The sequence below is a fragment of the Amphibalanus amphitrite genome, unplaced genomic scaffold (assembly GCF_019059575.1).
Source record: "Amphibalanus amphitrite isolate SeventyFive unplaced genomic scaffold, NRLGWU_Aamphi_draft 000976F_arrow, whole genome shotgun sequence".
In the NCBI taxonomy this organism is placed as follows: domain Eukaryota; kingdom Metazoa; phylum Arthropoda; class Thecostraca; order Balanomorpha; family Balanidae; genus Amphibalanus; species Amphibalanus amphitrite.
This window is the reverse complement of record NW_024882470.1, coordinates 159907-187517: the sequence shown is the minus strand read 5'-3', so window position 1 is coordinate 187517 and position 27611 is coordinate 159907. Positions and strand designations below refer to the sequence as shown.

Genomic DNA, 27611 nt, shown 5'->3' with positions numbered 1-27611 from the left:
TCTTCATCACAGATTCTAAACATATATTCAGAAAGCACAATCAAAATGCATATGTTCCATGGCATATGCATAAAAATTGATCAATATACTTGATTCATTCACATTTGTGAAATGGTGCCACCCAAATAATGGACTCTGGATTTGTTTAGGTCCCTCGGCAACAAGCTCTGCTTAGCCGGGGGACCTACTCAAATTCCGGCACTGACCCTGCATCCACAGTGACCAGAATTGTTCCTGCCTAATTGACCTTTCTTCGACTGAGCAATATGAGTAAATGTGCTCTACTAACAACATGAATGTATGCAATGGTATGGATGAGTTCTTTCTTGGGCGTAGATGGGGGGCAGTCATCTGTTGAGTTCAGCAGTGACTACTTTCGCCTTCTCTCATGTAGCATTAACAATCCCTCCAGCCTCCTTTTGCTTTTTTTTTTGTTCACTTCAGTCTCTTAGCTGGGAGTGCCGCGACTTTTTCTCTTTATTTTATCTGGTGTTAACGTACGGTTCTGTGAGTCGCTGGGTTGAGGGCGGGGGCACTCCTGGTCACCTACTTCTGGGTGGCGGTGTAGTTTCTTTAAAAAAAAAGCTATTTCGGGCATTTAATATAAATGTAAGTAGGTAACGTAATTAATTATGTGAGTGCCCTCTACCCATGACGGCGGAATGAGCTATCAAATGTCGCGTTAACTCGCCCACTTTTGCCGCCCCAGTATCGCATGGCACAGCAAACAGCGCGTTACGAACCGAGTCCCGGAAACCGACACGGGCCCGCTCGTAACGCGCCGGTTAGTGTCGCTTTCACCGTGAGCGAGCCGGAAACGAGGAGTCACCCGCGTCACCTGACGTAACCCATCGTCACTGAACGTCACCTGACATGGCCCGGCGTCACCCCACGACACTGGGTGTCACATAGCGTCACTCAGGAACATCACCGCACATAACAAAACGTCAGTCGTCGTATCATTTTGTCACCCAACGTCACTCACGATAGCGTCACTAGGTAACGTCACTTATGTAACGCCACTCGGGATGACGGCACACACATGGGTTACTGCCACACCTACCGCACGATGTGGAGAGATTGGAAAACTACGGAAGCCTCACCAATGGATGAAGGAGTCGACTTTTACAGCTGGAATAATCAAATGGACTAATCAGCTGGACAAATCGTCGCTGAACTTATCAACCAAACACACGCGCCCATCACTGCTTCATCGCGCGGCACAGGCGCAGCACGGGGGCTGAGGTCGAACTGAACTATGGTGTCACCGGTCCGCGCCAGCCGGGGTCCCTATCTTATCGCAGGCCGCCGCCTTCTGGCCATATGGCAGCACACATAGTTACCGACGCACGTCACTTACACAGCACACAGTGTGTGTGTGGGGGCGGTGTGCACTGACACCGGTAAACAGTGTATAACACGCGTTGATACCGGTACAACGGAGTACAACGTGTGCACACCCAGACACCTGCATGAGGATTACACGACGTATGTGCTTGACAGCTCACGTGTACACCTGTGCGGATCGTACTTGCCAAGTACCAACGGTGACTTGACGGCAGCCTCGGAAATGGAACTGACGAAGTCGCTCCCGTTCAAACAACTGGAAGGGACCGCCGCGACACGAGACACCCGTCAGAGATCAATACCGAGCCTCCGCGAGCGACAGACGCCGCGAGAACGCGAGCCCGCCTCCAGTTGAGCTGACATTAAACAGACAGCGACCAGAATACAGCAGGAGGCGTGAGGGAGGTCCGTCCAGGCGCCGCTGCCGAATATCGGCCAGACTCCGCCACCGAATATCGATCGTCCCGCGGAGAATCGCCGACAAGCTCCGATGACATTAGTCCGATGACATGGTCCAGTCACGGCAGCCGCCGCGCGCTCACACCGACTGCCGGGGGACAGTGTGCTGTTGTGTCCATTCCTCGGACCACACCGGTGTCGGTACTGACACGCGCGAAATGCTTGCTGATCGACGATCGTTCCAGTCCGGACATAATCAGCCGGGTCTGGGACAGAGCGAACCCATCCGCTGGGTAACTCGGCAAACACCGAACCATACATTGATGACTCACAGCATCACTCATACCTGTTGGCGCCCACGACGGGACCGTGCTCACCAGACCAGAATCACAACTCACCAGACTAGTTGAAACTCACCCTCTCACGGCTCACCCATGAAACCCGTCAACACCGCACACACCGTCACACCGACACACCACTCACGCCGCGCCGCGTCGGACTGCGGCCTCAGCCTTCGACGGCCGTCCGTTTGCCGAGGGCCGCTCCCCTGTGTCCCTTCCCCTCCAGTGACCGTCTCCGCTCCCTTCGGACAGCACTTACAAGACCTCCCCTCTGTACTGATATCGACCTATCTTTCGAACAGGCCCGCCGCCGCCGACGGCAGCGCCCCTGGCGGTGAGATGTGGAATCGGTGGCAGTGGGATCAGAGGCCGGTAGCCCGAGGCTCTGCCCCTTCTGCGAAATCATCTCCGAGTTACTCATTGTAAAGGCAACCTCAAAAGGCGGCTGCATATAGCAACACATTATTCAACTTCAAAGCATCAAGCAGAGTCTGGTTCCACTGAAATTTAACTAGACCGAAATGGCAAGTAGATTTAAAAGCATGAAATTGGGGCATATTTCATTAACTGGTGACTACCAAGCGGTTTGTAATGGATGAATTACTATTGGGAGACATGTTAGTATCACCAACAACCCCTGATTAGTTTCAGAAATCATCGTTGGATTACACAGAGAAGCTCACATAAAGGCTTACCACGAATATATTTTATCATCACAAAATGCGGAAGCAAAAATATGGTGATAGCAGACGGAGACCCAACTTTTACTTTGAAAAGCGACATTTAATAACCATGCCAATCAATACAGTTCATGGGACGAATTTCATATACCATTTTAGTACATTATGTAGGTACAATGACAAGACCGCGTCCAAGTAAATGCCCCCATCACCCAGTCCCGTTTATGCCTAAAGAAAAAAAAAAACACTGAATGGACGAACCAGTCCCAAGCTTGTTGATAGCTCGTGCCAACTCATGCATTCATGCATTTTTCTGACATCCTGAAAACTGAACGTGCACGTGAACGTAACTGAGCAGATACCAATCAGCGGTTTGCATTTCAATGCTCCACTGACGTCATAGATGAGAACTGACAAAATCGGGCCCGTGCACGCGACTCGCCAGTCACGCCTTATACCCGTTAGTGGCTGTGGACTGGCCTGAGGAATGAAGAAGTGTAGCTGATGGACGCCTCGCTGGAGCCTTCAGCGAGGCTGCAGCGCTGACGGAGCACCGTCTCATGTGTGCAACTTATGTGAGTGCGGGGAGGTAGGCTCGGATCCTACCTCACATAAGCTCTGCTCTAACTTGACCGGGAACCTGGCTAACCTGCCAGGTGTTTTCACCTGATCTCTCAAATTTCGCTCCACCCCGCTCTGACCCGACAGCGACCCGACCTGGCCCGACCGTCGACTCACCTGAAGAGGTCGAGCTGCCGCAATACCACCACTGGGTTCTGGACGGCCTCCTGGTAGAGCCTCTCGATGGCCCCCGGTCGACTGTCGGCAGTGAAGAGCAGCCGCTCCTCGCCATAGTTGGTGTGGTGGTGCTCGGTGCGCTCGCTGAATGCCGTCAGGTCACTCTCAGCTGCGGAACGAGGGAGAACAGGGGTCACACTGGGTCACAATACAGGTCACGGTGCGGGTCATGGTCACTGCAGGTCACATCGAAGGCATGGGTCATATTAAAATAATACAGCCTACAGGCCACGGAGAAGGCATGCGTCACACAGGTCGCGTGACAGGTTTTACGTAGAGATGAGGTGTGTCACAGCAGGTCGCAGAAGAAGTCCCAGAAGGGTTACACAAATCAGCGGTGCTATCGAGGTTACCACTAGGTTTTCAGTCACTACATGATAGGACAAGCAGGCGTATTGAGCGCATCGTAAGCCAAAGGGCATTGCTATCTCGTTAAATCCCGGCACGACCGGCCTATAGCCCCGTGGAGACCGTAAGTTTCGCGAGCTCCACCAGGTTTCGGCGGTGTCAAAGTGACACTGTAAACACAATTGAAGTGTTGTAGAAACGTGACGGTAAAGCAAAGCACACATGAAACTGCACTGATGATCCCAAAAAGCACCCAGCAACATGGTATATCACAGGAACAACTACTACAAAACCTATTGTTCCAGTGCCTGACACCCACTGCACCGTAACTATTCCCCGATATCCATCCACGATCTCTCAGCTGGCGCTGAGTCAGCCGGCTCAGCCGACCAAATCCGCTCAATCGGCAGTGTTCATCTCTTCCTCAATGGGTCTGCAGGGGCCTGCAGCGGCCTGGCGGGGCGCCGGCGAGCCGCGAGGCGCCGCCTCTCTGGCCGCACCTGGCGCGCGGGCCGCATACCGCGGCGGCCGGCACCTGACATGGCTGCAGTCCGCAGAGCAGGACCGTGACCGCCGCCGGCGCCGGCACCCTCTCCGCCAAGGCCGAGACGGACCGGGCCGGGCTGGACTGACTGGACGCCCGAGCCGCGCCGGACGGAGCCCAGCCCGTGCCGGCCCGGCGTGTGTTCCAGGGTCGGCAGGGTATCGATGGAACACAAACGGAGCCCCAACTGAGCCGTAACACAGCAAAATACTAGCGGACGGAGCACCGTAGTACCGTGGGATCACCAGCCGGCACAGGAAGCAGGAACAATCATCCGCCGCCGGCAGCGATAATCCTCCATTCACGGATTTGTCGGCCGGTGCTGGTGACCACACGGCCACACGGACAACGACCACACGGAAAAGTACGGGTGACCATAAAACCGGTGCCGGTGTGATATAGGTTTGGGACGTGCTGATGGTCCAGGAACTGAGGTGCAGTTAGGGTATCTCCTGTGGAGCTGTGGAGGTCACAGTTTTGGCGCGCAGTGCCGGCAAGGCGCGCAGTTCAAACGGAACCGGTCGGCGAGCACAGACACTGTTGCCGGGCCGTTTGTCACGACCGAGATTACCGACACGCACGCCGGCGGCTACAAGGCGGAGGCACCGCCGCTCTGTTTGTTATACAGTGTCGGTGGAAGGCATAGCACGTCGTGGACTCTCACGGCAGAAGGAGGCACCAAGAGAACTGTTCGCTGCTAATGTTGGTGGTCCCACTTTCAGTCATAAGCATAAGAAAGCACGGAACACGGCAATTGATTTCGAGGTTTATTGAAAATAAATGCTAGGTTTGCATCCGTTTCAACACAGGATGTGAGGAGTTGAAGAGTTAGCAAAGGTTCAAAAGCACAAATCTTCCACAGAGCACGTTCTGATCCTAGATCTCCACCCGAGCGGCCCAAGGATCCAGACCAAGGCTCCATTCAAAGTGTCCCTCCCCAAACAAAATCTGTGTAACCAGCATCACACATCCCGGGACCCCACACATTAGCACCGGCAGCGCCTCTCATGGTCACATCTCGCCCAACGAGGCCCTTAGGCGACACCCCACGATCAGCACCGCGGGACACACAGGAACGATCACCTCCTTCGGGGCCGCAGGTGCACCCTGGTGATTCTTTACTGCCCTGGCCGTGGCCAGACGCAGCGGGAACGATGCGCCCTGACCGGACCTGAACGGGACCAGTGGAGCCCACCTTCGGCACGACGGGCAGTCTGATCTGGGAGATAAGAACGCCGCCGAACGCCGTAGAGGAGACTAACGACGACCCACGACGTCCTGATGATGTGGCGGAGATGGCACGAGTGGTCATTTAAGCATCCGGCGGGAGGGGTTCGTGAGTTCCATAGGAGACATGTGGGTTGAACGGTATTTGGAGGATTCTAGAATACGGTAGCAAATAATTTTGGCAAATTGACATGCCAAGATGGCTTGACTCAGTAGACCACAGCCCATCATTGTTCAGCATCCCGTCTAGTCCTGGATGAGTCGAGACCGGTTCCCTTGACCAGTTCCTCGGGTCTCTATTTCCAGTCTGCACGGCGCAGAGAACAGATGTGGACAGATGACGGGGTCGCAGAGGGCTGTTGCATCACACCGCCGACAGGTCTTCTGACGCGTCATCCATCATCGTGCGTGTGAACATCTGATACCTAGCCGGTCTGGTACGTCGCATACATCTGATACTGCCCGCCCCGTTCGTCTGGTTACGCTGAAGTCGCCGCCTTTAGCTGGTTGGAGCGGGCTGGAAGGAGCGCCAACAATAGTTCGGCTTACCAAGACCGTCGTTCACAGTCGCATAGCCCGCAAGGAGGACAGCCTCGGGACCGAACAAGCCTTCAGCAGCGCGGAGCCACCCCGTTCACTGGGGCGGATGCGCATTGTTCGTGTCCGTCGGGGCAGCGTGACGCGTTGTAAGGAGCCTTCCATCCTTCCACAAAGGTTGACAGTCTGAGCCATCCCTGTCAGGACTGCCGTTATCCGACCGATGACCGTTCCGTCTTCAGTGTTGCTCGGTGAATTGCAGGTGAATGACGGCCGCGGGATAGTCCGCAGACCACCCAGTGTCTGAGAGACAGCCTTTGACGACGCACCGATCCCAGCGTGGCGCACTGGATTGACGACCGCCCGGCCCAGTAGGCTAGGGGTCATTTTTTCAAAATGGCCCTGGTTTGTCAGGTCTGTTCATTGTTCACGATTCAGGGGATCTGTTCAGTGTTCACCGTTTATAAGTGATGGAGCAAACAAACACAGAGCAGCGCCAAAGAATACAAAGGAAAATAAAGAATATTAGATGATCTTTTCTGAGACGGTCCAGGAGCGTCGAAGATGCGGGGCAGCGGAGTCGTTGGCAACGAAAGATTGGGAGCTAGGGAGACGGGCTAGCGACGCTTCCTTGTGAATCAGGAGTCAAGAAGGAAGTCATGGACGAATAGAGCCACTGAAGACGCGCGGACAAACACCAGACAGCGCCGAATGACGCCGGACAGGGTTATAGCCGGACAGCGCCGACAGACGGACAGACCGAACAGTCACCAGACCTCGCCGACAGCTGTATGACAGCAGGCGGTCTCCGGCCGCTGCGTATGTAGGACGCGCCTGGTGGTAAGATAATGGGCCGTGATGGCCGCGGCACTACCGACCGGAGCGGTTAGGCGGCGACCACATGTAGGACAGGTGCCCGCGGTACAGTGACAGCCGTCTGCGGTTACAGATCGACTCAATTATAAACGCTGGGTCAGCCGGAACTAGATGGTCGGTGAACCGTTAGTCCGGGCTAATTTCATCGGTTAAATTAATATTTATCTGCTCAGGAGAGCCCTCAAACTGTCCCACATTTTAGACAGTCATGAAAGGAAACGATGAATCAAGAGTCAGGCCAACACGCCATACGCTTACGTTCAACTTCTTGCTCGGACAATCTGAGAAATTTATGCGGTATTCATTGCAGGTCCCGACGTGCATTCACCCTAATCCTTCCGCATGACGTATTCAAGCACCACCAACACAGCCGACATGCAGGAATGTATGCCCGAATGGGCGCATCCACTGCACGACAACCCGCCGCCAGCGGCCCGGCATGCCTACAAACGACACACCGTAAAACTGGTAACACGCCGCGGTTTTACCCGGCCACAAAACCGTCACTACCGGCGGCTCACAGGCGCCGCCGTCACCACCGCCGACCTGCGGAATCCGAGCATTGGTACACTGGCCCTCAGCACCAGTACCGAATGGTCGCCGCTAGTGGTAGGTACCGTCATGACGCCGGTAACAAAGCCGGGCGATCGGCGTCATCGCACACCCTCCGGCACCACCGTCCACCATGTCTCCGTCACGGACCGGAACCGGTGCCGTTACTAATCGCCGCGCTACGTTCGCCACATCCTCTAGGCTGCGCCATGTTCGCCACATCGACTGGCATCCGTGCCACGTGGCACGTTCGCTGTCCCTCCAAGTTCACGAGTTTCGAGGTTCGGCCGCCGGCGATGCCAGGCACAGCTCACAAAGACAGACTATAGGCGAGCAAATGGTCAAATTTAGCTAGAACTTGAAAAGAACTCAGACTGCGAGTTATGCTGATGGAGGTTAAAACGAAAAATGTGTCCAGGTGTTCACCGTGTTATAACTTTCGGCCTGAATGGAAAGTGCCCTTATAAGAAATTCATGATGACGCGACCAAACTTTTGACACGCAACTTCTTTACATTGGTGCTTTCCCAAGATCCGAAAGGGTTCACTTCACATCGATCCGCACAGAACTCTTCATTTGCCGCTGACCTGCTAAGCGATAGACCAGGGTAGGTAATTGATCACTGACAACTCCCCTGCACCCGTCCCAGCCCTGTAAGACCGGCCACGGATAATAATGTGCCACCAAGACGAATTCGAACGGCATCTGCACGGCAGACACGTTCGAACAAACTACAAATAAAAAACGTCCGCATGAAAAAGGCAAAAGCAGACGAATTACACTTCCCCACAGATAATGGTGGGGCTCTAATCTACTTGAAAGGGTTCCACGTCTGAAGCTTTATGTCGTGGCCGGAGCGTTAAGTGTCAGAAATGGGTAAACAACACCATTTATTCGTCACGTTGAGGCGCATGGTGGCAGGTGATGGAGCTTTCCAGACGTTTCCGTGAAAATAATCCGGCTGAGTGTCCCTATATTCCGGTCGGAGGCCTGTGGGCGTCGTATCAGTCAGAAGCCATACTAACGGAGTCCTTAGCGTCAATACGGAAACAGGCAGCGTCAAGCATAAATCAATGGACATAGCCTACACTGCCTAAAGCTGGTGACGTGACCGTGCAGGAAGAGCACCTACACCTTGATTCAGTATAATGGTGCAGCGAAGCGACATCATTTATTTATATACGAAAAACAAAAGAAACATTTCACGAAGACGTCGTTTGCACAAGCAGAAAATCTCCGTTTCTATCACCTCCGTTTCACTTTTTCTACACCAGAGTCCCCAATCACGGGTCCTTGCAGTGGAGCAGTGGCACGCTGCCGTCTGCCGATTACAATCCCATTTGCAACACCCGTTTATTACTCAGGATGATACCGGTATTACCGGTAGAAGGCGCCACCTGGCCCATCCTCGGCGTTCCGTGCACCCGTCCCGCTGGGTCCCAGTCCCACAATCCTTACATTTCCCCTTTTCCTCCCCTTGTGTCCCGCCGGAACCCACTGCCAACCAAGCCCTCGCCGCTCCCCTCCCCACACCGACCGGCTCCATTCCTACAAGGACACGCACCGGCCGTAAATTCAGCGCCGGACCGCCACGCCGGGCCGGGCCGGGCCGTCACACAAAAACAGCCGCCGACGGCCCGTAGAGCGGCGCCGCAGGCCCGCCAGCTCACCGCCGCACGGACAAAAACGGCCGGCACGCCAGGCCCGACAAATAGTGGTGCCGAGAGCGCCGGCTGCCTCAATGAGCTCGGCGGCGGCGGCGGCGGGTGAGCAGTGCACTGAGCAGTGCACTGCAGCGTGGTTGGCTCGGCGGGGAGGTCAGATCCGCCGCTCGGCGTGCGGGTGTGCGCAGGACAGGTCATTGACGGAGTGACGGCGGCGGCACACCGCAGCGCGTTACAGCAGTTGGGCGGCGCTCGACGATCGCTCCGAGCGAGGGTGCTCGCAGAATGATGCCGCGGTGCGTTCCGTGCGAGCGTGGCGCGCTAGCAGCACGCGCGGCGCGGCGGGGAACGGGGAGGGCCGCTGGGAGCGGCGGGTCGCTGACCCGTCCACCCAAGCCGCCCTTCCCGTCCACTGGGAGCCTAACGCTGCGGCGAGGGAGAACGAGGAAGGATCGCTTTGTGCTCACTCAATTACAGTAGCTGACAGCGCATTGACAGCCTACGCACATCACGCTGACACACACCAGGGAACGAGCACAATGAACTGCCGTCACGACGCACTCTGACAGCGGCACTTCAGCGCGCCCTCAGCCCGACACAATCAGAGGATCAGAGGTCTCGAGAACGTCCGGCGGCGTCGGGCCGAGCTGACGGGGCAGCGCGGTGACTCGCCGCCGTCACCGAGGGGGTGTTTAACGGGCGGACGGCTGGCAATTAGAGGGCCCGACTCGCCTGTGAGCGCGCTGGTGCCGACACAAACACGGGATGGGGAGGCTACAGCGCTCAGTCGCTACCCGGATCCTAGCCACAGAGGAGCCAGAGGCAGTCCGCCACTGATCGGAGCCCACATGATGAGGCGGTTCGTTTAAACTGAGAGTGCCGATGGACAGCGATACCAGCACATTTATGGCACATAACTTCACTTTAACATGAGCTGAGCGATTTGTGCTAGGTCAGTCGAATCAGTCTCTAGTCCTACCTGGCTTCCCTGTCCCCTTGTCACGCCCCGCCCCTCGTCACGTAAAGAACACCTTTCAAATCCCAACCTTTGTTTCAGGTGGACGATTAAAATTAACAGCCGGTTATCACGATCGGCGATTGACTTACATGGGCTATTACAGGCCGGCTGAGGGTGAGAGGGTCTGCGGGCAAAAACACCTCCCTGTGAGCCACCGGCGCCGGCCGCAGAGCAGCTCGAAACAGCAGCAGCGGCAGCGCCGGACCCAGCAACATGCTTCAAAAAGAACACAACGGATCGAGGGGCCGTGTGGTTGGATGGGGCTCTTTGTGGCCGTCTATACAGTGTCTAACCATGTGTGCACTCATCCATGTTAGATATGAATCCTTTCGTGAGCCCACTCATGCGGGGAAGTCTGTTCCGGCGCCACCTGGCTGGGCTGATGAATAACAGCAGTCCTCCGCTCTCACAGAGGGCTCATCAGCGTGGGAACCGGCGGTAGCGGCCCGCCGCAGTGCCTAGTGAGCTGTTACAAACCGCAGAGCCTGGGGCAGGGAGAAGCGGCGCGTATGTCGCCGTCAAAGAAGGTAAAACGCGCTTGGGACTAGCACAGTGGACTAGGACCAGCAGAGGACTTGTACCAGCAGTGTGCTAGGACCAACAGTTAGTCTGGAGCTACAGTGGACCTTCTCCTACAGTAGGTCTGCCCGGACAGTGGGCCAGGACTGGAGTCCGGCAACCATCCGATAGGTCTAATACCAACAGTGAGTCGGGGCCGAATACTGCACCAGGGATAGGTGGGAAGGCTAGGCAGATAGTGGAGGTGGACAGCGCCAGCGGACAGTAAAGAGCCGTCGTTCGCTGCCCTCGCTGCCGACGGAGGTAGCCGGCGCCGAGGACCAAGTACCAACCAAACATAGTCAGCGTCTCTGGTGCAGTGCCGCAGTCTGACGACACGTGTTACGTGATGACGGCGCCACGAGACGGCAACTCTGATGACATCTGATGACGTCAGACGGCCGAGACTATCCCTCCCCTGGCCTCCCCTCCCATCACTCAGCACACGGGTCCGCCTCTCCTGGGGACGGCCTCTACAGCCCAGCAGCTCCAGTGTTGCAGACAGACACCAGGCGCCCTAATAAATGACCTCACGCCATTCTAAACAGTCAACACGACAGAGTGGCGCCGTGTCCAGCGCTGGTAGACGGTCACCGCTGACCGCCTAGCACAAAACAACGACCGCGGACTGCTGACTAGTGACCACTGACCAGTGACGGAAGATCAGTAGCTGCCGACCAGACCAAGGATTGTTTGCCACTGGCGGAAGAGATAAGATCCCCGATCAATGAGGCGAGACGTTGTGAGTTGTGACTATGTAGATATTTTTCAGTCGTAATGCCAGCAGTCAGATGAGGCCGACTGGTCATAAGTGACCCTCAGAAGTGCGGCGTCGACGGTCTACTCATTTTGCTCTGACCGTCTCATCATTTTAGTTCACCAGGGTAGCTGGCGCCAAGTCTGTGCAACAGCTGGGCCTGCTCTCGGTCCGATTGGGGTCAGCCAGCCATGCGCTTCCGCCACCAACTCAGTGCTACTTATCTTCATCAAGCACACACAGAGGCAGCAGCCGTAGAAAAATCACTGAGAGCCGTGAAGAAACGGTACCGCCGCGAGTCGCGACCATCAGTGTCCATTCGCACTATCCCTCATCTCTCCCTCCCTCCCTCTCTCTCTCTTTTTCCCTCTCTCCCTCTCTCTTTCTCTCTCTCCCTCCCTCTCTCCTCGCTCGGCGTCTGCGCGCCCGACCAACGGCCGACGGTTCAAAACTAATTGGGTAGTGGTGACGTCACCTTCGGCAGGTGTGGTGAGGGGCCGGTGGGGCTGGGGGGGGAGGGGGGAGGGGAGAGGATGGGTCCGACCGAGAGCGCCCAGTCAGCGCGGCAGATAGGGCCGGCTCCAACACAGTGAGCTAGCCGCTAGGCCACATAGGACCAGGGCACGGATTTTCCGCGCCGGCAGACCACAGCGGATAGTGGATAGGAGCGGAAAACCGTACCGTGTCCAACCATGGATGACTGTATGCCTTCGAAGTCTTCACGGCATAGCGGCGGTCTCGCTTGTCGGCAAGAAAGCTAACAGAAGTGACACGGCTGGAACGATGGCGTCCTGTGGCGATAACGGCTGGCGGCTCTGGCGATAGTGGCGCAAACCAGGCGATAATGGCGCGGTTCTGGCGATAGCGGAGACGGAGACGCAGACAGCGGCGATACCGAGACGCCCGAGCCCTGCGAACAACACCCAGGAGCGTCGGCTAGCCTCACCTTAGATAATGTTCTGAGTTTAGTGCTACTCGTATGTGAGCTCTCACGGTGGCGATGAAGAAGACCACCATCCACTCAGGGCAGGCAAAGGGCCCCTACTGTGGCTGGTACTTGGCACCGGTAGCATCGTCCCACACAGCCACCCTGCGCGCTTCACATACTACCAAAGTCGCATTTTTTTGTACCCACTCTTCTCAATGGAATTAGCGACGTCCGGTTGTTCTGGTTTCTCTAGTCCACTCCGCAACCAATCGAGAGAGAGAGAGAGAGAGAGAGAGAGAGAGAGAGAGAGAGAGAGAGAGAGAGAGAGAGAGAGAGAGAGAGAGAGAGAGAGAGAGAGAGAGAGAGAGAGTCGGAAGTGCCTGATGACCCAGCGGCTGCGGTCTCAACACCGCCTCAGCCGCTACGCTGACTGAATAAGTGAATGCTGTAAAGGAATCGGTCATCAAGAGTCGCACTGAAGTGGTGCAGAGGGGTAGCCGCCGGAGAGGAGTGAATAGAGAGCGCCGCTGCGGACCGGGCGGTGCGGCGAGGGAGACGCCAGGTCCACCCAAACGCACAGCGGGGCTCTGCGGAGAACAAGCCACGAGGTTCGCAGGGAGCGAGTAGTACGCCACGGGACGCCGCCGCCGGATGCGAGGGGACCGGTACGCTTCAAGACGCGGGTACGCTCCAATCCGCGTGATCGGGATGAGCAAACGGAGTAAGGACGACCGATTTACGGGCGCATTCAGACGTTTCTCTGACGCTCTGGCTTTGCTAGCTCTTGCAGAACCAGCAGGTAGCTCTTTAGGTTCCAATGACGTGACACCAGAGTGCCCCCAAATCTGACTTCGTGTCAGTGCTACAAGTTCAACATATACGCTTTTTATAGCCACAATGTTACCGAACTTCAACATACTATTACAGACCAGTTACCGAGAATCAGGTGCGGTACAGAACGACAACGTCACTAGAGAAGAATTGCTCACAGTCCAGCTGACCAGACCCACCCACACCGGCTGACCTGGCCGCTCGGTAGTTCAGCTAGGGACTGCGGTTCCTTTCCACTACCTGTCTATCAGCATTCGACCTCTTTCTCGCAAATCGGCCGTCCGTTTGCCGTCCAGCTACCCCTTCGAACGCGGCTCGCTGCCACGCCGGTGCGGTGAGTGGTGAGCTCTCTGTCACGGCCGGCCCGGCAGCCGCGCGGAACGGCGCCGACCCCGCGCCATTTCCGCCGCCAAGGCCGCCAATCTGGCGCACCGACACCGATGTCGACTGAGCGCGACCGGCGCGGCGGCGCGGGCAGTCGGCACGCCCTGACTGGGGTATAAACAGACCCGCCGGCCAGCGCCACCGTAACACACGGGCGGGGCACATCATACGCGGCACCGGTCGGTCGGTTGGGCTGGGCGTGCTGACCCAGCCAGTGAACTCGCCGCCGGTCACGGTTCGCGGTCGAACACACGCGAGCAGACACAACAGGACGCGGGTGGGTGAACCTGACTTTGTCAGCGGGGCTCGCGGCGCGGAGAGTTCCTCAATCGAGCCGACGCTGTTCGATTGTTGCGATTCGCACGTCTTACGCTGACAGTCGTGCCGTGCACGCTGCCACTCGGGTATTCCAACCGTGGCGCTCTGCGGAGGACAGCGGCCGGCGTGGGGTCACCAGCCGCCACCCACACCGGTCGTCCCTCCTCCCCACACGCAGTTCTGAGGCAGCTCAGACGACAGGCGGCATTCCGATCAGACGGGACCGGTTACCGACGCGCGGTCAATCACGTGACCGGCCACGCATGCCGGCGTCGGCGCGGCATCCACGTGCCGACGTACCGGTCGACTTCGCGCAGAGTGCCCTTCGACAGGCACTGCAAGCTGCAGTTGTAACATCGGCTCAAAACAATAGGGTGAAGGGGAGATCGATGACCTGTCGTGGTGTTTGTTGGTGGCATCGTAGCGCTTGCCTGATGACCTCAGAGTGACTACTGACCAGTTAATGGACTCGAATGACGCTTGGAAACACTAGCTCGCGCAAGAAATGACATTCGGTCAGAGGGGACACACAAAAGGGGTGATAGAATATGACTCAGCTTTGACATTTACGTGCTGTGGTTTACCCACTGAACTCTATGGTTTACCACATTGCATAAGTCGTGAACGCTGTTGGCTGACGAAAGGTAGATGATGATATGAGGCCTCAGGAGGAACATTTGCCTAGCGTTGACAGATGCGTATGCCTTCTGATCCGACCACATCTACCATCGACTGTCAGCGGCTGTCGGAGCCGATCTCCCGTCGGTGAAGGCTCACCGTCTGTTGCCCAACTGGCCGGTCCAGTTCACTCCAGGACGGCGGGCGACGGCGGCCAACGGCGTGTGACCGCACACCGCCCAACCCGGCCGGCATACCAACGGGAGCGTGTCGCCGTCTCACGGCCCTGTGGTACGGCTCAACGGCAACAGGTGCGTGGCGTGGTGGTCAAATTCGTAGAATTCCGAGCCATGGTAAAACATGTCCGACCAAGCCAATATTCGGCGGTATCTGTATTCCAAACAGTGAGCTAGGCTGACGTGCTCTTCAAAAGTCGCTCAATTCTGGCGACTGGCTACTCCGTATAAATTGGCCAGACAGCTCACACGAGTAGCAGCAAGAGCACAGCTGCAGACCAGCGACATATGTGAAGAGCCCCGTCATGTGATAGGGAGGGGCGCTGACATAATTGTAGCCCACGCACAGCAGATGTGCGCTACCGGGCGCCACCCTTCCCTATCGATCGGGTCCCTCGTGACTAGCTCGTCGGGTTACCACCAGCTCTGCACCACGTTACCACGCAGTCCCCAGTGCAGCTAGCGACGTCAATAGAGTCCGTCGTGCAGGGACTGGCTCTGCTTGACACCTAACCCGTCTGGGGAGGACCGAACCGGTGGGGTTCAGCGAGGGTGGCTTCGATGGGGAGAGCAGGTGGAGGGCTTCTTGGGGTGAGTGCACCCGGCACGCACACGGCACAGCGACACGACTCGACGCACGGGGAGAGATTCATCGAACACCGCGCTAATGATGAAGGATTGGAAGCTGCCATCACCAGAGCGTACGATGGTGGCGTCGGCCAGCGCACCAACGCACACTGGTCGGAAACGCTCCAGCGAGAGGCCAGCGGCCTTTCCGCAAAAGTTTTTTGCTTGTTATTCCACAACTAGTGAAGCAAACTTCATAAAACTTTGCATACCTTCTCTGTCATATGTAAGCTATCATTTGGATGTCAAGCACTAAATATATGACGTGAATCTGTTAAGTTATGACGTCATAATTGAGTATAATACAGGATCTAGCACCACTTTAAGTCAACAAGGGAAATTGGGAGCTGCTATTCGGGCACCAGGAATGGTTTCATGCACTCCTTGCAAGGTCCAGTGCTTCACTTTAGCATTGTTGACTTTGCGTGACGTCATTTATGACGTCACTAAGGCCATATAAGTTTTTCGTCAATAACTCCTGATCAGATGGAGCTAGAGAGTCGGGAAAGCCACCATTGGACTCAGGAAGACCTGCCGAATCGAATGATATGCTATATGACCTCCTTCAACCATTTTCGTGACCTGAGGGGCTCCGACCTGACCTTGACCCGAGGTTAACACCTTAAGTTGACTTCACCCGAACACCAAGTATAGCATTCAACGCGCCTGAGCTAGACAAACACGATGATGCCAAAATCGCGGCAGTGCGACCATTTTTGGCAAAGTAATTAACCTAAAACCGAGCCCGTGCCTTGTGGCACTTACCTGACCTAAGAGGCCACTGGCTGACCTAAGACCTTAAAATCGGGTAGTAGGTACCTAATTGTTGCGTCTTATAACGGCACACAAGCTCGTTTTTTCCACGAGGCTCTAGCTCAATTAGAGGCGAAACGGCGAGGGAGTTGTACCAACCCTCCCCGGTCAATATAGAAAACCAATCGGTCCGGCCAGGGTTAAATACCGGAATTGTGATCTAATGTAAAAAGACGGTCCAAGGTAACCCGACGTCAGTGACAGGTGTCCTATATTTGCAGCGTCTTATATTCACGAAGGTTTCAATTTCCACTTTCTTCAGCCGAGTGATGGCTGTCAATGGCAAGGCTCTCTAAATGCAAGCCGTAATCGCCACGCAATATGTGGAAGGCTTTTGATGTCAATGCATACATAAATGCATACATAAAACGCGCTTTTCACAAAATTCATAAACTCAAGCGCATCTGTTTTTAATGACCAGTCAACTACGCATGGATGCGTGCAGGCCACACAGGTCAGCGTAAGCCGGGCGCGGCGGCCGAGCCGAAACTGGGGCGGGGCGGGCGGTACTTGGGTAGGAAGAGCGGCTCCTGCAAATTTTGCGCAAATATGCGCAGTTAGCTTTTATGCTGCCCTGGTGTAAATTTAAATCCTGCTTCATCTCACAAAAAATCAGAGTGGAACTAGATGGGACTACCTGTTGTTTCCTTACCTAAACTTTGCAGTTATATTCCAGAATCACCGTAGAAGAGCCTTCATAAAAAAGCTACAGTAAATCTTACTTAGGGAAAAACTATACCAAAAATTTTGCACTGACCAGTCGGCAACTTCATAACGAACATTTTGATGCATAATATGTGGGATTTCAATTTGGTGTCTATCAGCAATAAGACTCTGAATATCCGGCTCAAGAAACCTCTTGCTCCGCGTCAGTTTCCGAGTTCTGGGATACCCCATCTTCGGGGGCTGATTACAGTTATTTTTGGTCACCCGGATTAGTTTTTTTGGCCTAAGTATAATAATTTGATCAATTTCAAATCGATCTATATAAAAAATAATCCGAAACTCCGGAATCGCCCGTGGCCTCTCGTGAGGGCGTTTCCGACCAGTGTGCAACGTCGCATAAACTAAGGCTACTGGTGACATGTTCCATACTTAGACGACATAAATGAGCAGAGAAGACATCTCGTCTTCATGCACCGCTGTCAAATGTCCGCCCTAGTGTGCAAGTTTGTTTGCGTTTCACGCACGAGCGCGATCCGCACTGGCCCAGAGGGGGACGTACGGCCGTCACCTCTGCACAGATGGTGCGATGATGACCGATCCACATGCGTCGGCGGCCCATCAGTCGACGATTAGGGCCGGTAACGACCCCAGCTGCTCCCGGAGGAGCCCCACGGCCGATAGCACGTGCTGCTCAGGGAGCTGGCCACGCCACCGGAAGCCGCGACTTCCGGCGCACCGTCTGGTGACGGTGTGTCCGCGAGTGGGCGGGGTAGAATCGGAGGGGACAGGAGCCGCTGGTCTGGAACTGGAAGTCGCGTTTTCCGTCGGTGTGCGCCCGCGGGGAAGAGGGTTCTCCAAGGTCAGTGTAACGGAGGGGAGGAGTGGCCGGTCTGGTCTGGATCACTGCGGTCCGTGCCGGCGCCCTGTCGACCACGTCGGCTTGTCATGGCTACGCTCTGACTCATGGGAGGGGTGGATCGAACGTCAGCATGGCGTCAGGGTATGGTGTTAAAGATACAGTGGAGGGGGCGTGAGTATCTGCCGAGACCATACTGAATCCCAGCAACAGTTCTCAAGTAGAATTTCATAGGCTTCTAGAAATCCCAACATTTTGCTTGCTCTTGCAAACTTTTGTAGTACGTATATGACTTCAATCAAGCTCAAAGCTATAATGCAGCCCAATACGTGTGTATAAAAGCAGCTCCTCTGTCAAAAGTGAGTACCTACTGGCTACTGCTAGACCGCTAGGCCTCGATTGGAACCACGCGTTCCCAAACAAGCGTAACGACCGATCGATCCCTATCTGTCTTCACTGAACCATTCAGCACAAGGACAAACAGGTCCTGGCTACCGTCTGACCTTATGCTGTCCTCACATGACCCGCACTCCTCCACATGACCTCGATGACCCCGCCACACACGATCCCAGTGACCCCTGACCCCGCATAACCTCCCATGGACTCTCAAAGCTGACCTGAGCGCCCCGGCCACCCCGCCGGCCGCCCACCCGCCGCAGGTCGCTCGTAAAGACGCCGACATTGTGATAAACGCCGCAGGGAGGGCAGTGCACGCACCGCACCACTAACTCGCCGGAGGGTGAGCAGCAGGTGAGTAGGAGAGGTGAGTCAGGTGGTGGGTGACTCACTGCGGGCTCGATGCTCGGTGATGGTCACCACAGCAACGGTTCGTACTTTGGATTGTGGTGTGGGTAACCTGAGTCGTATCTTCAGGGGAAGGTGTGCTGACAGCGTTCTTTTGTTATTTTTATATAAGCCATAGATAACTGTATTACGAAATGGAATAGTCTACGTTTATAAGCCTTTAACAGTGTGATTAGAAAACTGAAAAGCTAATGACAATAAAATGTTATCAAAGAAAGATAAATTATTAATTTCTGCCCGAAAATAGAACTTGATTGTCATCAGCTCATATCGCCCATAAATAGTCATCAACGGTGTCCTTTGGACCGTTGTTTTAGGGCCTTGATTAGGACGGGAGGATCATATAAGACCAAACGATGACACGCACTTTTACAAGGCACGTCCGGAGGGCAGGCACGCACAGCCCACAGGGTATCAGAGAGCGGAATTTCCGGAAATTGGACAGCTTGGAGTCACGAGAATGTCCGGACAGCGGACACCCTGAGTCGGGGTTCAGTAGCGAGCGAACATATATTCTGGCCGGTCCAAGACAGCCAAGACCGTCGTCATGCATCAGATCAACAGGTGTCATGCTGTGGAAAACTTGCCAGGAGCATTTGGGGGGCACGGCAAGTGAGAAGCTGGGTCACTTCTCTCAGGATTTTGTCTCGCCAGTTGGAAAAAAACTGGCCTCTATGATTACGGCTGAGGCGCCAAGTTGCGGATAACGCACTCTTCTGGCAACCACGTCTCCGATAGGGTTCCCTCCCGAATTTCAGAACATCTCGCAAAAATGCACGGAATTTATCCGGATATAGCTAATGCTCTTGCAATGTGACATCTCTCCATTAGCAACTCGTTTTGACAACCAATACACGCCCCAGACGCATTCCTTATCACACACTCTGAAATGGTTGTTTTGAAGCAGCGCTAAGCCGGGCCTAATGTAGCCTCTCCGCTGCTTGTCAAAAGCAGGGCGGGTCTGCGGTTCTGACCACAGTACCGCCGGCGGAACGTTTGAACATGCTGGCCTGTCGATGTCCTCCCCCTCCGCCCCTAATCCGCTGGACCCGTACGGCGGAGGGACGGAGGGGGGGGGGGGGGTCAGCCGCCCCTCGCCTCGCACCGCTGGGTGACCACAATACCTCGTCAGGGTAACACCGACTGCCACATTGTGCAGCCCATATGAAAGGCGGTACCGGTGCGGGACGGGTCACCAAGCCTGAGCCGACGCAACGGCGAGTTTCGGAGAAAGGACAACTGAATCTCCCTGCACCGAATCGAATCGATGGAGAGATAATAAATATTCCACTGAAAATATTCAACAAAAGAACTAAGGTATTCACCTTAGGTCATCGATATAATGTCATCGATATCATATAAGAGAATAACAGCTTTACGCAAACATAAACGCATGACGCATTCTTATGAAGAAGTCGTAGGACTGTGATAGACATCTGTTGATAGCCCTTAGCTCTGGCTATCAATCAGTGCCGTCTCCGGGATAAGTCCAGAGATAACTGAGCTCCCCGGAGACTGGGGTGCCGGCACAGGAAGCTAGCACCACAGCCTGGCGCCGGCGATATACGGCAGGACGACAGACGCAGCTGCCGCATGATGGGCCATCTGTCAGTGGTGCGGTGTGCAGTTGCACTCTGCAGCGCTTCAGCCTGCACGGCAACAACCGAACCCTGACAGATAGCGACCAATGCCTGCCAGTAATCGCCAAACCCTGCAAGTCAGCAAAAAAAAAAAAAAAAACCTGGCACTTGGTGGCGACCAAAACCCTCCATTCAGAAATCAAAGACTGCCAAACTGCGGCGATCTAAAACCTATCAATATAGCTAGGAAACGGTTGTCAAGTCTTCCTTCTTCCCTCTAACTAGGCACTCGTCGAATTCAGAACTTCAGATGTTTATGCAAAGATGTTTGCATTATATATGAAGCAAGGCACACGAGTAACCTGTCATTTTGCTTCACCAATGTCCCAGAAAATAAACACGGCATACCTACTTCAACAAACTGGCCATTTTTTGGGCCGGTTAGTTTATGCTTTGCGTCGGTGAGTAATTGTACTACTGTAGCGCCGGCCGCCGCCGCATACCTACAACTGTCAGCAAATTTGCGCACAGCACCGTGAACCAAGCGTGTGAAACTACAATGGCACTGTGCTACACAACAAGTTTGTAGCGCATACAATACGTGTGATTTAACAATGGCCCTCCGTGAGGCGGAATATGCCGATCGACGCCTGTTACCATCGCCGCCTTGACCAAGTGTGGTTCACACCGCAACACACGGCGGACAAAGGAATCGCACGCATAAATATAAAAACTCGAAATAGCGTGCAGATAGACTATTTTAAACAAGTTTACGCACATAAACACGCCCTTTTTCGTTGCAAATCTGATATATGCGTGCAATATAACCTAACACAATACACTGCAGACGGTCGTATCGAGGTATCGATTCACTTCTAGTAGGTAACTCGTTAAGGTTCCACGCTAGCCTTCTTGCAGTTTGAAAAGAAGATACGCACGCACGGTGCGATCGTCTTCATCCAGCTGCACTCAGGCCCACACACGATTGAGGTTTCCTCCGGACACAATTGACAGCGGGGTGCAGAAGCGACTAGCGTCGGATCATTTGGCGCAGCAGTACCAGCTGCCCCTCTGACCGCAGCTGAGAGAGAGAGAGACGATCCATTCAGGAGTCGCCATTGTGCGCCCGGATTCAGATCAGGACGATCGGACCCCATTCCTTATCATAACAACCCAATAAATTCCTGGCGAGAAAGCCGGCGCTGCCAAGAACTCCTCCCATTCCAGCGCACTGTTTTGAAAGCTGATGGATCTCGGAGACGAGGATTGTGGCGGATTGAGTGGCCTCCGGGTGCAGAAGATGTTTGCGTAAGTCAGAAAAGGGAAACAAGTGGGCCGAAGTTGCACAGTGAAAGCACGATCTACACGATCTCATACGAAGCACAATGAGCGGCATCACCTTAACGACTTTTTACGTAAATATCTGACTACTGCATGAGCGGCACTCAATTTCAGACGATGTGAAAACAGGCCTTTACTGTGCTGACGCAGCCTAACAAGGATACAAAAATGCCTACACATATCGCGTACCTACCTATGTACGGAAATAAGCAAATAATAAACCCATCAAGCGCGCCCCGTTTCCCCGTGTATCGAAAATGCCCGGCACGCGAGGCGTCCCAACCGGCACCGAATCGGGGTCAATCCGGTTAAATCGATCGTTGCCCGAGGACCGGAACAGACACGCCACCAGGTGCAGGGAGCAGCGACACCCACACGTGCGACGGAGACCCCGCGCATCGGCAGCGGCGGCTCTTGGTCGTTTGAAGCGTCGACGGACACGGAACAAAGGGAGCGTGCCTTATCGGAGCGCTATTCGCAACACCATTTCGGCCCCATGCAAACGGAAGCGGGGGGGGGGGGGGAGACGGATGGACCAGAAACAACAGCACTGCATAAACATGTTTGCGTCGCAAATGGTGTGAAAAAAAAACTTGTGAAGAGCGTAGAAAGTTTGCGCTGTAAAATCCAAATTCTTGTTTTTTTTCTGCTTTCGAGCCTCCACAAGTCATTCAAATTGAACAGCCCATGCATTATTGTACACTAATCAGCAATCCTTGACTGCTGATCAGTGATGGGTGATAAGAATTGCTTGTTAAAAGTCACCTCCTCAATGTCCTACCATCAGAAATGATACCCAATATTCAACACCTTTGCACTAGAGTTGATCACTATCCAGCACCAGCGTGTTTCTACGGCCGTTTGGAGTCATAAAACATTCATAAAACGGCACCACCAGCAGTTCAGCAGTGCACGATCAATAAGAGCCGCGCCGTCTGGTGAACTAGCAGCCAGCGGTCCGACACGGTGGTATGTGGCCTATGCACTATGCAGTCAGAAACAGCCACGCCACGGTCAATGCAGGGCAGCAACACAGGCGCAGCTGTCGCGTGGTTGATAAATGACTCGGATGTGGATAGGCCCGGTCATTTATGAGTGCAGGTAATCAACGTTCCGTACTGAATCTATAACTATACCGTGCATCGATCAGCCCAACAGGCTCACTTCGGTAACAGCAGTAAGGTGCAAAATATAACGACACTCCGGTTTTAATTGCTGGCTCTCAGGTAAACTACGCCGATCTTGGCATTGCGAAAGGATGTCTTCATAAGAATAAGGCTACATAAAATTTAGATGGACGGAACATCCGTGGGCCGGGAAGATCGGTAGAACCTTTGGTACAGAGGTCCTACGGAGAGACCGACCCGTCCGTGAAGTCATGGATGGACGACCCACCGGAACTGGAGGCCACAGACGAATTCAGGGACTGGCCATCCGTAAAGGAGGCCGTATGATAAGCAGACGGGCCACAGAGCCAGTAGGGGATGTCACGGGCGGTCGGCCGACGGACGGAAATTAGCGTTATGCCTCATCGGTTCATTCGTATTCCCTAATGAGAATACGACCGCCGCACACTGGGCCGGGGGTCCGGAAAAGTGCTAGAAATTATTTGTGATTGAGTTGTTGATGTCACTGACAAGCAAACATGCTAAAAACGAAGTGGGGCTGCTTAACCCTCGCCGGACCTATTGTCGGACCCCCACCCCCTCGGCCGGCCGAGGGGGGGAGGGTTGGTACGACCCCTTTTTGCCGTTTCGCCCCTAATGGAGCTAGAGCCTCGCGGAAAAAACAAGCGTGTGCGCCGTTTCAAGGCGGAACGATTGATACCCGATTTTAAGGTCCCAGGTCAACCGGTAACCTCTGAGGTGAAGTCAAAAAGCCCAAGGTAGGGTTTGGTTTTTGGCAAATAATTTCGCAAAAAATGGCCGCAGAGCAGCGATTTTGGCACCATCGTGTTCGCCTGGCTCAGGCGCGTCGAATGGTATACTTTTTGTTCGGATGAGGTCAACTTAAGGTATTGACCTCGAGTCAAGGTCAGTTCAGAGCCCATCAGGCCACGAACTTAATCGAAGGAGGTCGTATCGCATATCATTCGATTCGGTAGGTCTTCCCGAGTCCATTGGTGGCTTTCCCGAGTCGCTGGCTCAATTTGATCATGAGTTATTGACGAGAAACTCCTATGACCGGTGTGACGTCATAAATGACGTCACAGAAGGTCAAAAATGCAAAAGTAAAGCAACGGATCTTGCAAGGAGTGCACGAAATCACGATTCCGTGTGCTTGAGATAGTTTGAAATCATTCCATGCGCAAAAACAACAGTTTCCTTATTTCCCCATTTACTTTTAATGGTGAGGTCACGTGACTTCGAAGAGTAGCAGGCATTAGCAAAAATTGCGAGTAGGGCATGACAGAAAGATGATTGGTGGTTTGTATGGCATGGCCATTTTTAACGGCTCGAAATAACATTTCTCAAAAAGTCTAACTAAAGAGCAAGTTGTTGTTGATTATCACTGACTTGTGTTTAGGGGTCAATAATGACTGAATTTTTTAGTTTGGCCCAGAAATGTTGACAGCATTGTGTGCGTTGATCAATTCTGAGCTCAGGGACATATATTTCATTCAGATTATAAGCGTTTGTTTTTCACAACTTCCAGCGTTTTAAAGAGCGCCGGGCCTTCAGTAGAGTGGCGAGGTGACAATTGCCCCTACATCATGTGGTTTACTGGCGCATATCTCGAAAAGTAGCAGGGAAAAGCAGCAAAGCACCTATATGGAACAAAAGATGAGTAATCAGAGGCTAGTATGAAATGTTCATTTTTAGCTGCTCGAAATAACGTTTTTATAAAAGTCTAATTAAAAAATTGGATATGATTTTAAATTACGTCTTGCAGCTGCTTGCAAACAGCTAGCTTATCTTGCAGAAAAGCGATGCAATATGTCAGAATGATGTTGGCACAGTGAACAACAGTGCCCTGAACTAGTCTGACAGGAAATTTCGTTCAAAACGACGATTGGTCAACTAATAAATTACCACTAAAGTTCATCATTAAAATCGGTAAATGTGGTGGCCTATAGAGAGTCTAAATTGTCTTGTGTTTGGTGACAACTGACGACCTCAATTTTGACCTTAGGGCAAAACTAGCATCGGAATCGTATTCTTCGATCAATTTGGGATTAAATGATACCTATTTTGTTCATAATGCGGACAGTCAGTTTGGGGGAATTTCTAGCGCTTTTTCAGGCTGCCGGCCTACAGTGCGCCGGCATCCTTACAAGCATTGCTGGGGAATGCGGAGTCGGAGTCGGTGTCGGCCGGAGACGACAGTTCTGACTGGAGTCAGAGTCGGTGTTAATTTTTGAAGCCGGAGCCGGAATCGGAGTTAATTTTTGGAAGCCGGAATCGAAGTCGGAGTCGGAGTCGGAGTCACCGAAAATCCATAGACTCCGCAGCCCTTTTTACAAGCACCTCGATCACTGCAGCACCTGAGCATGTCGCTAGACCACACGTATCCTCCTGGCCAGCTGTTCCCGCCAGTGCACCGCACTTTAAACGCCGCCGACTGCAGGAAGCGCTAATCGCGCGCCGCCGCGGCCACAAGTGCCCCAAATGAGCGGCATTTCCTGGACTAGCTGCAGTGGACGTCAATGACCGGGCCGGGCCGCCGCTCACCGCTCTGAGGGCGGCCGGGAACGGTGTGCGGTCTGTGTGCTGGGGGAGCCGCCCACAACTGTGCCGGCTTTCAGCAACTCATTGAAACCAGCACTGACCGGCTGACCGCCCAGCGCTCTGCAACGTTCGGCAGTGGCTGAGACCATGTCCTGGCCATCAAAGACCAGCGCTGACTTTACCGAACGGCCGCTTGGAACAGCGTGAGAGTTCCGGCTAGCACTTGGTCCACTGGATATGGTGCTTGATCCAAATTGCATTCGCGCCCAGTGGAATAACACTGCGTCCGCACAGCTCTCCGGATGGTCGGTTACAGGAAAGCTTCGAAGACATTTAGCGGATGGTCCACCACCCCCAACAGCCCTTCATGCGTGCCGTCGACAAGCACTGACGACGTTCCCCGTTGGCTGTTCCCGAGTTGACAGTGCTGGCCACTGGGGCACCAGCCGTGCAGGATCACTGCCGCAATGAGCGCGGGACGACAGTGCGGCGCCGGTCCCTTCACATGATCGCCGGACCATGGCGGCGAATGACGGCGAGTCAACGGGACGCGAGTCGCTCGTGACGACAGATCTGGGTACGGTGGCGCCGGCCCGTCGGCCGCACCTTCGGCGGGACGGGCAGACACAAACATACAGACTAGGAGGGGGGGGGGGGGGCGGCCGCGGGAAGGCGGGGGAGGGGCAGTGGCGCAGGATAGGGGAGGGTAAGGTGAGCCCGAGAGAAGTAGAGTAGAGGTCAGCTATTTTTAGTGGAAGAGTGACCATAATATTGTTCAATATTTATTCCTGTGTGAAACCAATAATGGAGCATTTGGTAGGTGTGTCTCCAGTTATAACTGGTCTGGATTTGCTTGAGGTGCCGGTAGGGGAGGGGAGACGGGACTGGGGGGAGGGGTGCGGAGAGAGAGATGTCAATCACAGCCGTCACTCAGTCAATCACAGGCGCCGCCGGTGGCGATTATTTCATCAGCTGAGCCGTTCGTCGAGCCGAGAGCCCCGGCACAGCAGAGCAGGGCGCTGGGAGGTGTGACGTTCGAGGCGAGCCACAAACATGCTAGTGATACGAGAACTGTTGAAACACGATCAATATTTGTGTCATAAAATACATAATTTGATAGGAGCATTGGCAGTTTTGCATCCCAGAGTCTGAGCGATTGGCTCCCGGCTGGCACCAGTTTAGAGCCGGAACGGAACCCAACGCCCCAACAGATTATTTATGACGGGTACTTACGGACGATGACCGATTTCGCGTCGAGGCGATTCGCCTTTTCTTGCACTTGTTTGACGCGAGTCTGCAGTGCCCCAGCTCTCCTGTAGATGGTCTCGAAGTCCTTGTGTAAATCGTGAAACACGTCCTCGGCGTGCAGCACGAGACTGGCGAGCTGACGAAGCACACCAGACAGCGTGTTGTTGGCGATCGCCTCACGCTCATCGTCGACGGCATCTTTCAGCGGTGCGCTGCTCAAATTAATCGGAGACACGCATCTTGCATACAGCGGCATTGCGTCGGCAAAAGCTGAAACGGTCTGGTCACGCTCGCGAGTGCACCATTCGCTCTAAATCACAATCAATCATCGCGAATTTCGATAAATTTACATCTTCTCACTGAAACTTAGTCTCGCACCTCCTTGCATTCACATTCACTCAGCCACCACACAGCCGACACCCGGACCGGCCCCGCGCGTGCCACCCCCTCGGCCCTCACCTCGTGTATGAAGCGCGCCTGTTTACGATTCACACGGGACCGGCTAAAATAGTGATGAAAAGATACAACAGTTCTTAGCAGAGGGTCTAAAACATTTTTTACTATTTCTTTACCTAATTTTCATATAAAAAGCTTTTTGTTAGTATAAACAACAGTTATGAATCTTTTATTTGTGTTCACCTACAAAAATAATGGAGTAGTCCAGCACTATAAGCAGGCGAGCTATAGGTGGCGCTACCCACGCGCCACCAACGAGCAGGAATAAATAGAATAGATGACGCCCTAGTACAGAGACACAGCAGCAGTGCAGCGTTTTCGGTAATGTTGAGCGAAAATAGATGGTGCCATGGGGCCTTTGTTGTCTAGGTAACTCAAGCTGTTCGCAGTTTGCTATGAGATTAAAACTTATTTAAATATCTTACCTATTTTGCGTTAAAGCATGCCACCACCATACACCATACAGTAAAACTCGTTGAAAGGACACCCGACCGCAAGGGCGGCGCCACCGTGGGGGCAGTGGGGGCAGACTGCCCCCACTGGCAGGAAGCCGTGGGGGCAAGACTATGTTTTTGCCCCCACAAAATTTGG

General features: G+C 54.1%; 1 protein-coding gene across 2 annotated transcripts in view; it reads right to left on the bottom strand.

Moving 5' to 3' along the window:
• The window catches only part of LOC122368801 (serine/arginine repetitive matrix protein 2-like), a 71855-nt gene extending 44823 nt beyond the window's left edge, over nt 1-27032 (bottom strand). Inside the window, exons 1-2 of one of the 2 annotated variants that reach the window (XM_043343047.1) lie at nt 26550-27032; nt 3506-3674 (exon numbers count right to left, since the gene is read on the bottom strand). In XM_043343047.1, the coding sequence (XP_043198982.1) occupies nt 3506-3674; nt 26550-26820 (440 nt within the window). In that variant the 5' untranslated portion in view covers nt 26821-27032. The remainder of the gene's footprint in view (nt 1-3505; nt 3675-26549) is intronic. The other variant, XM_043343049.1, reaches the window with a different exon arrangement.
• Between the last annotated feature and the right edge of the window lie 579 nt (nt 27033-27611).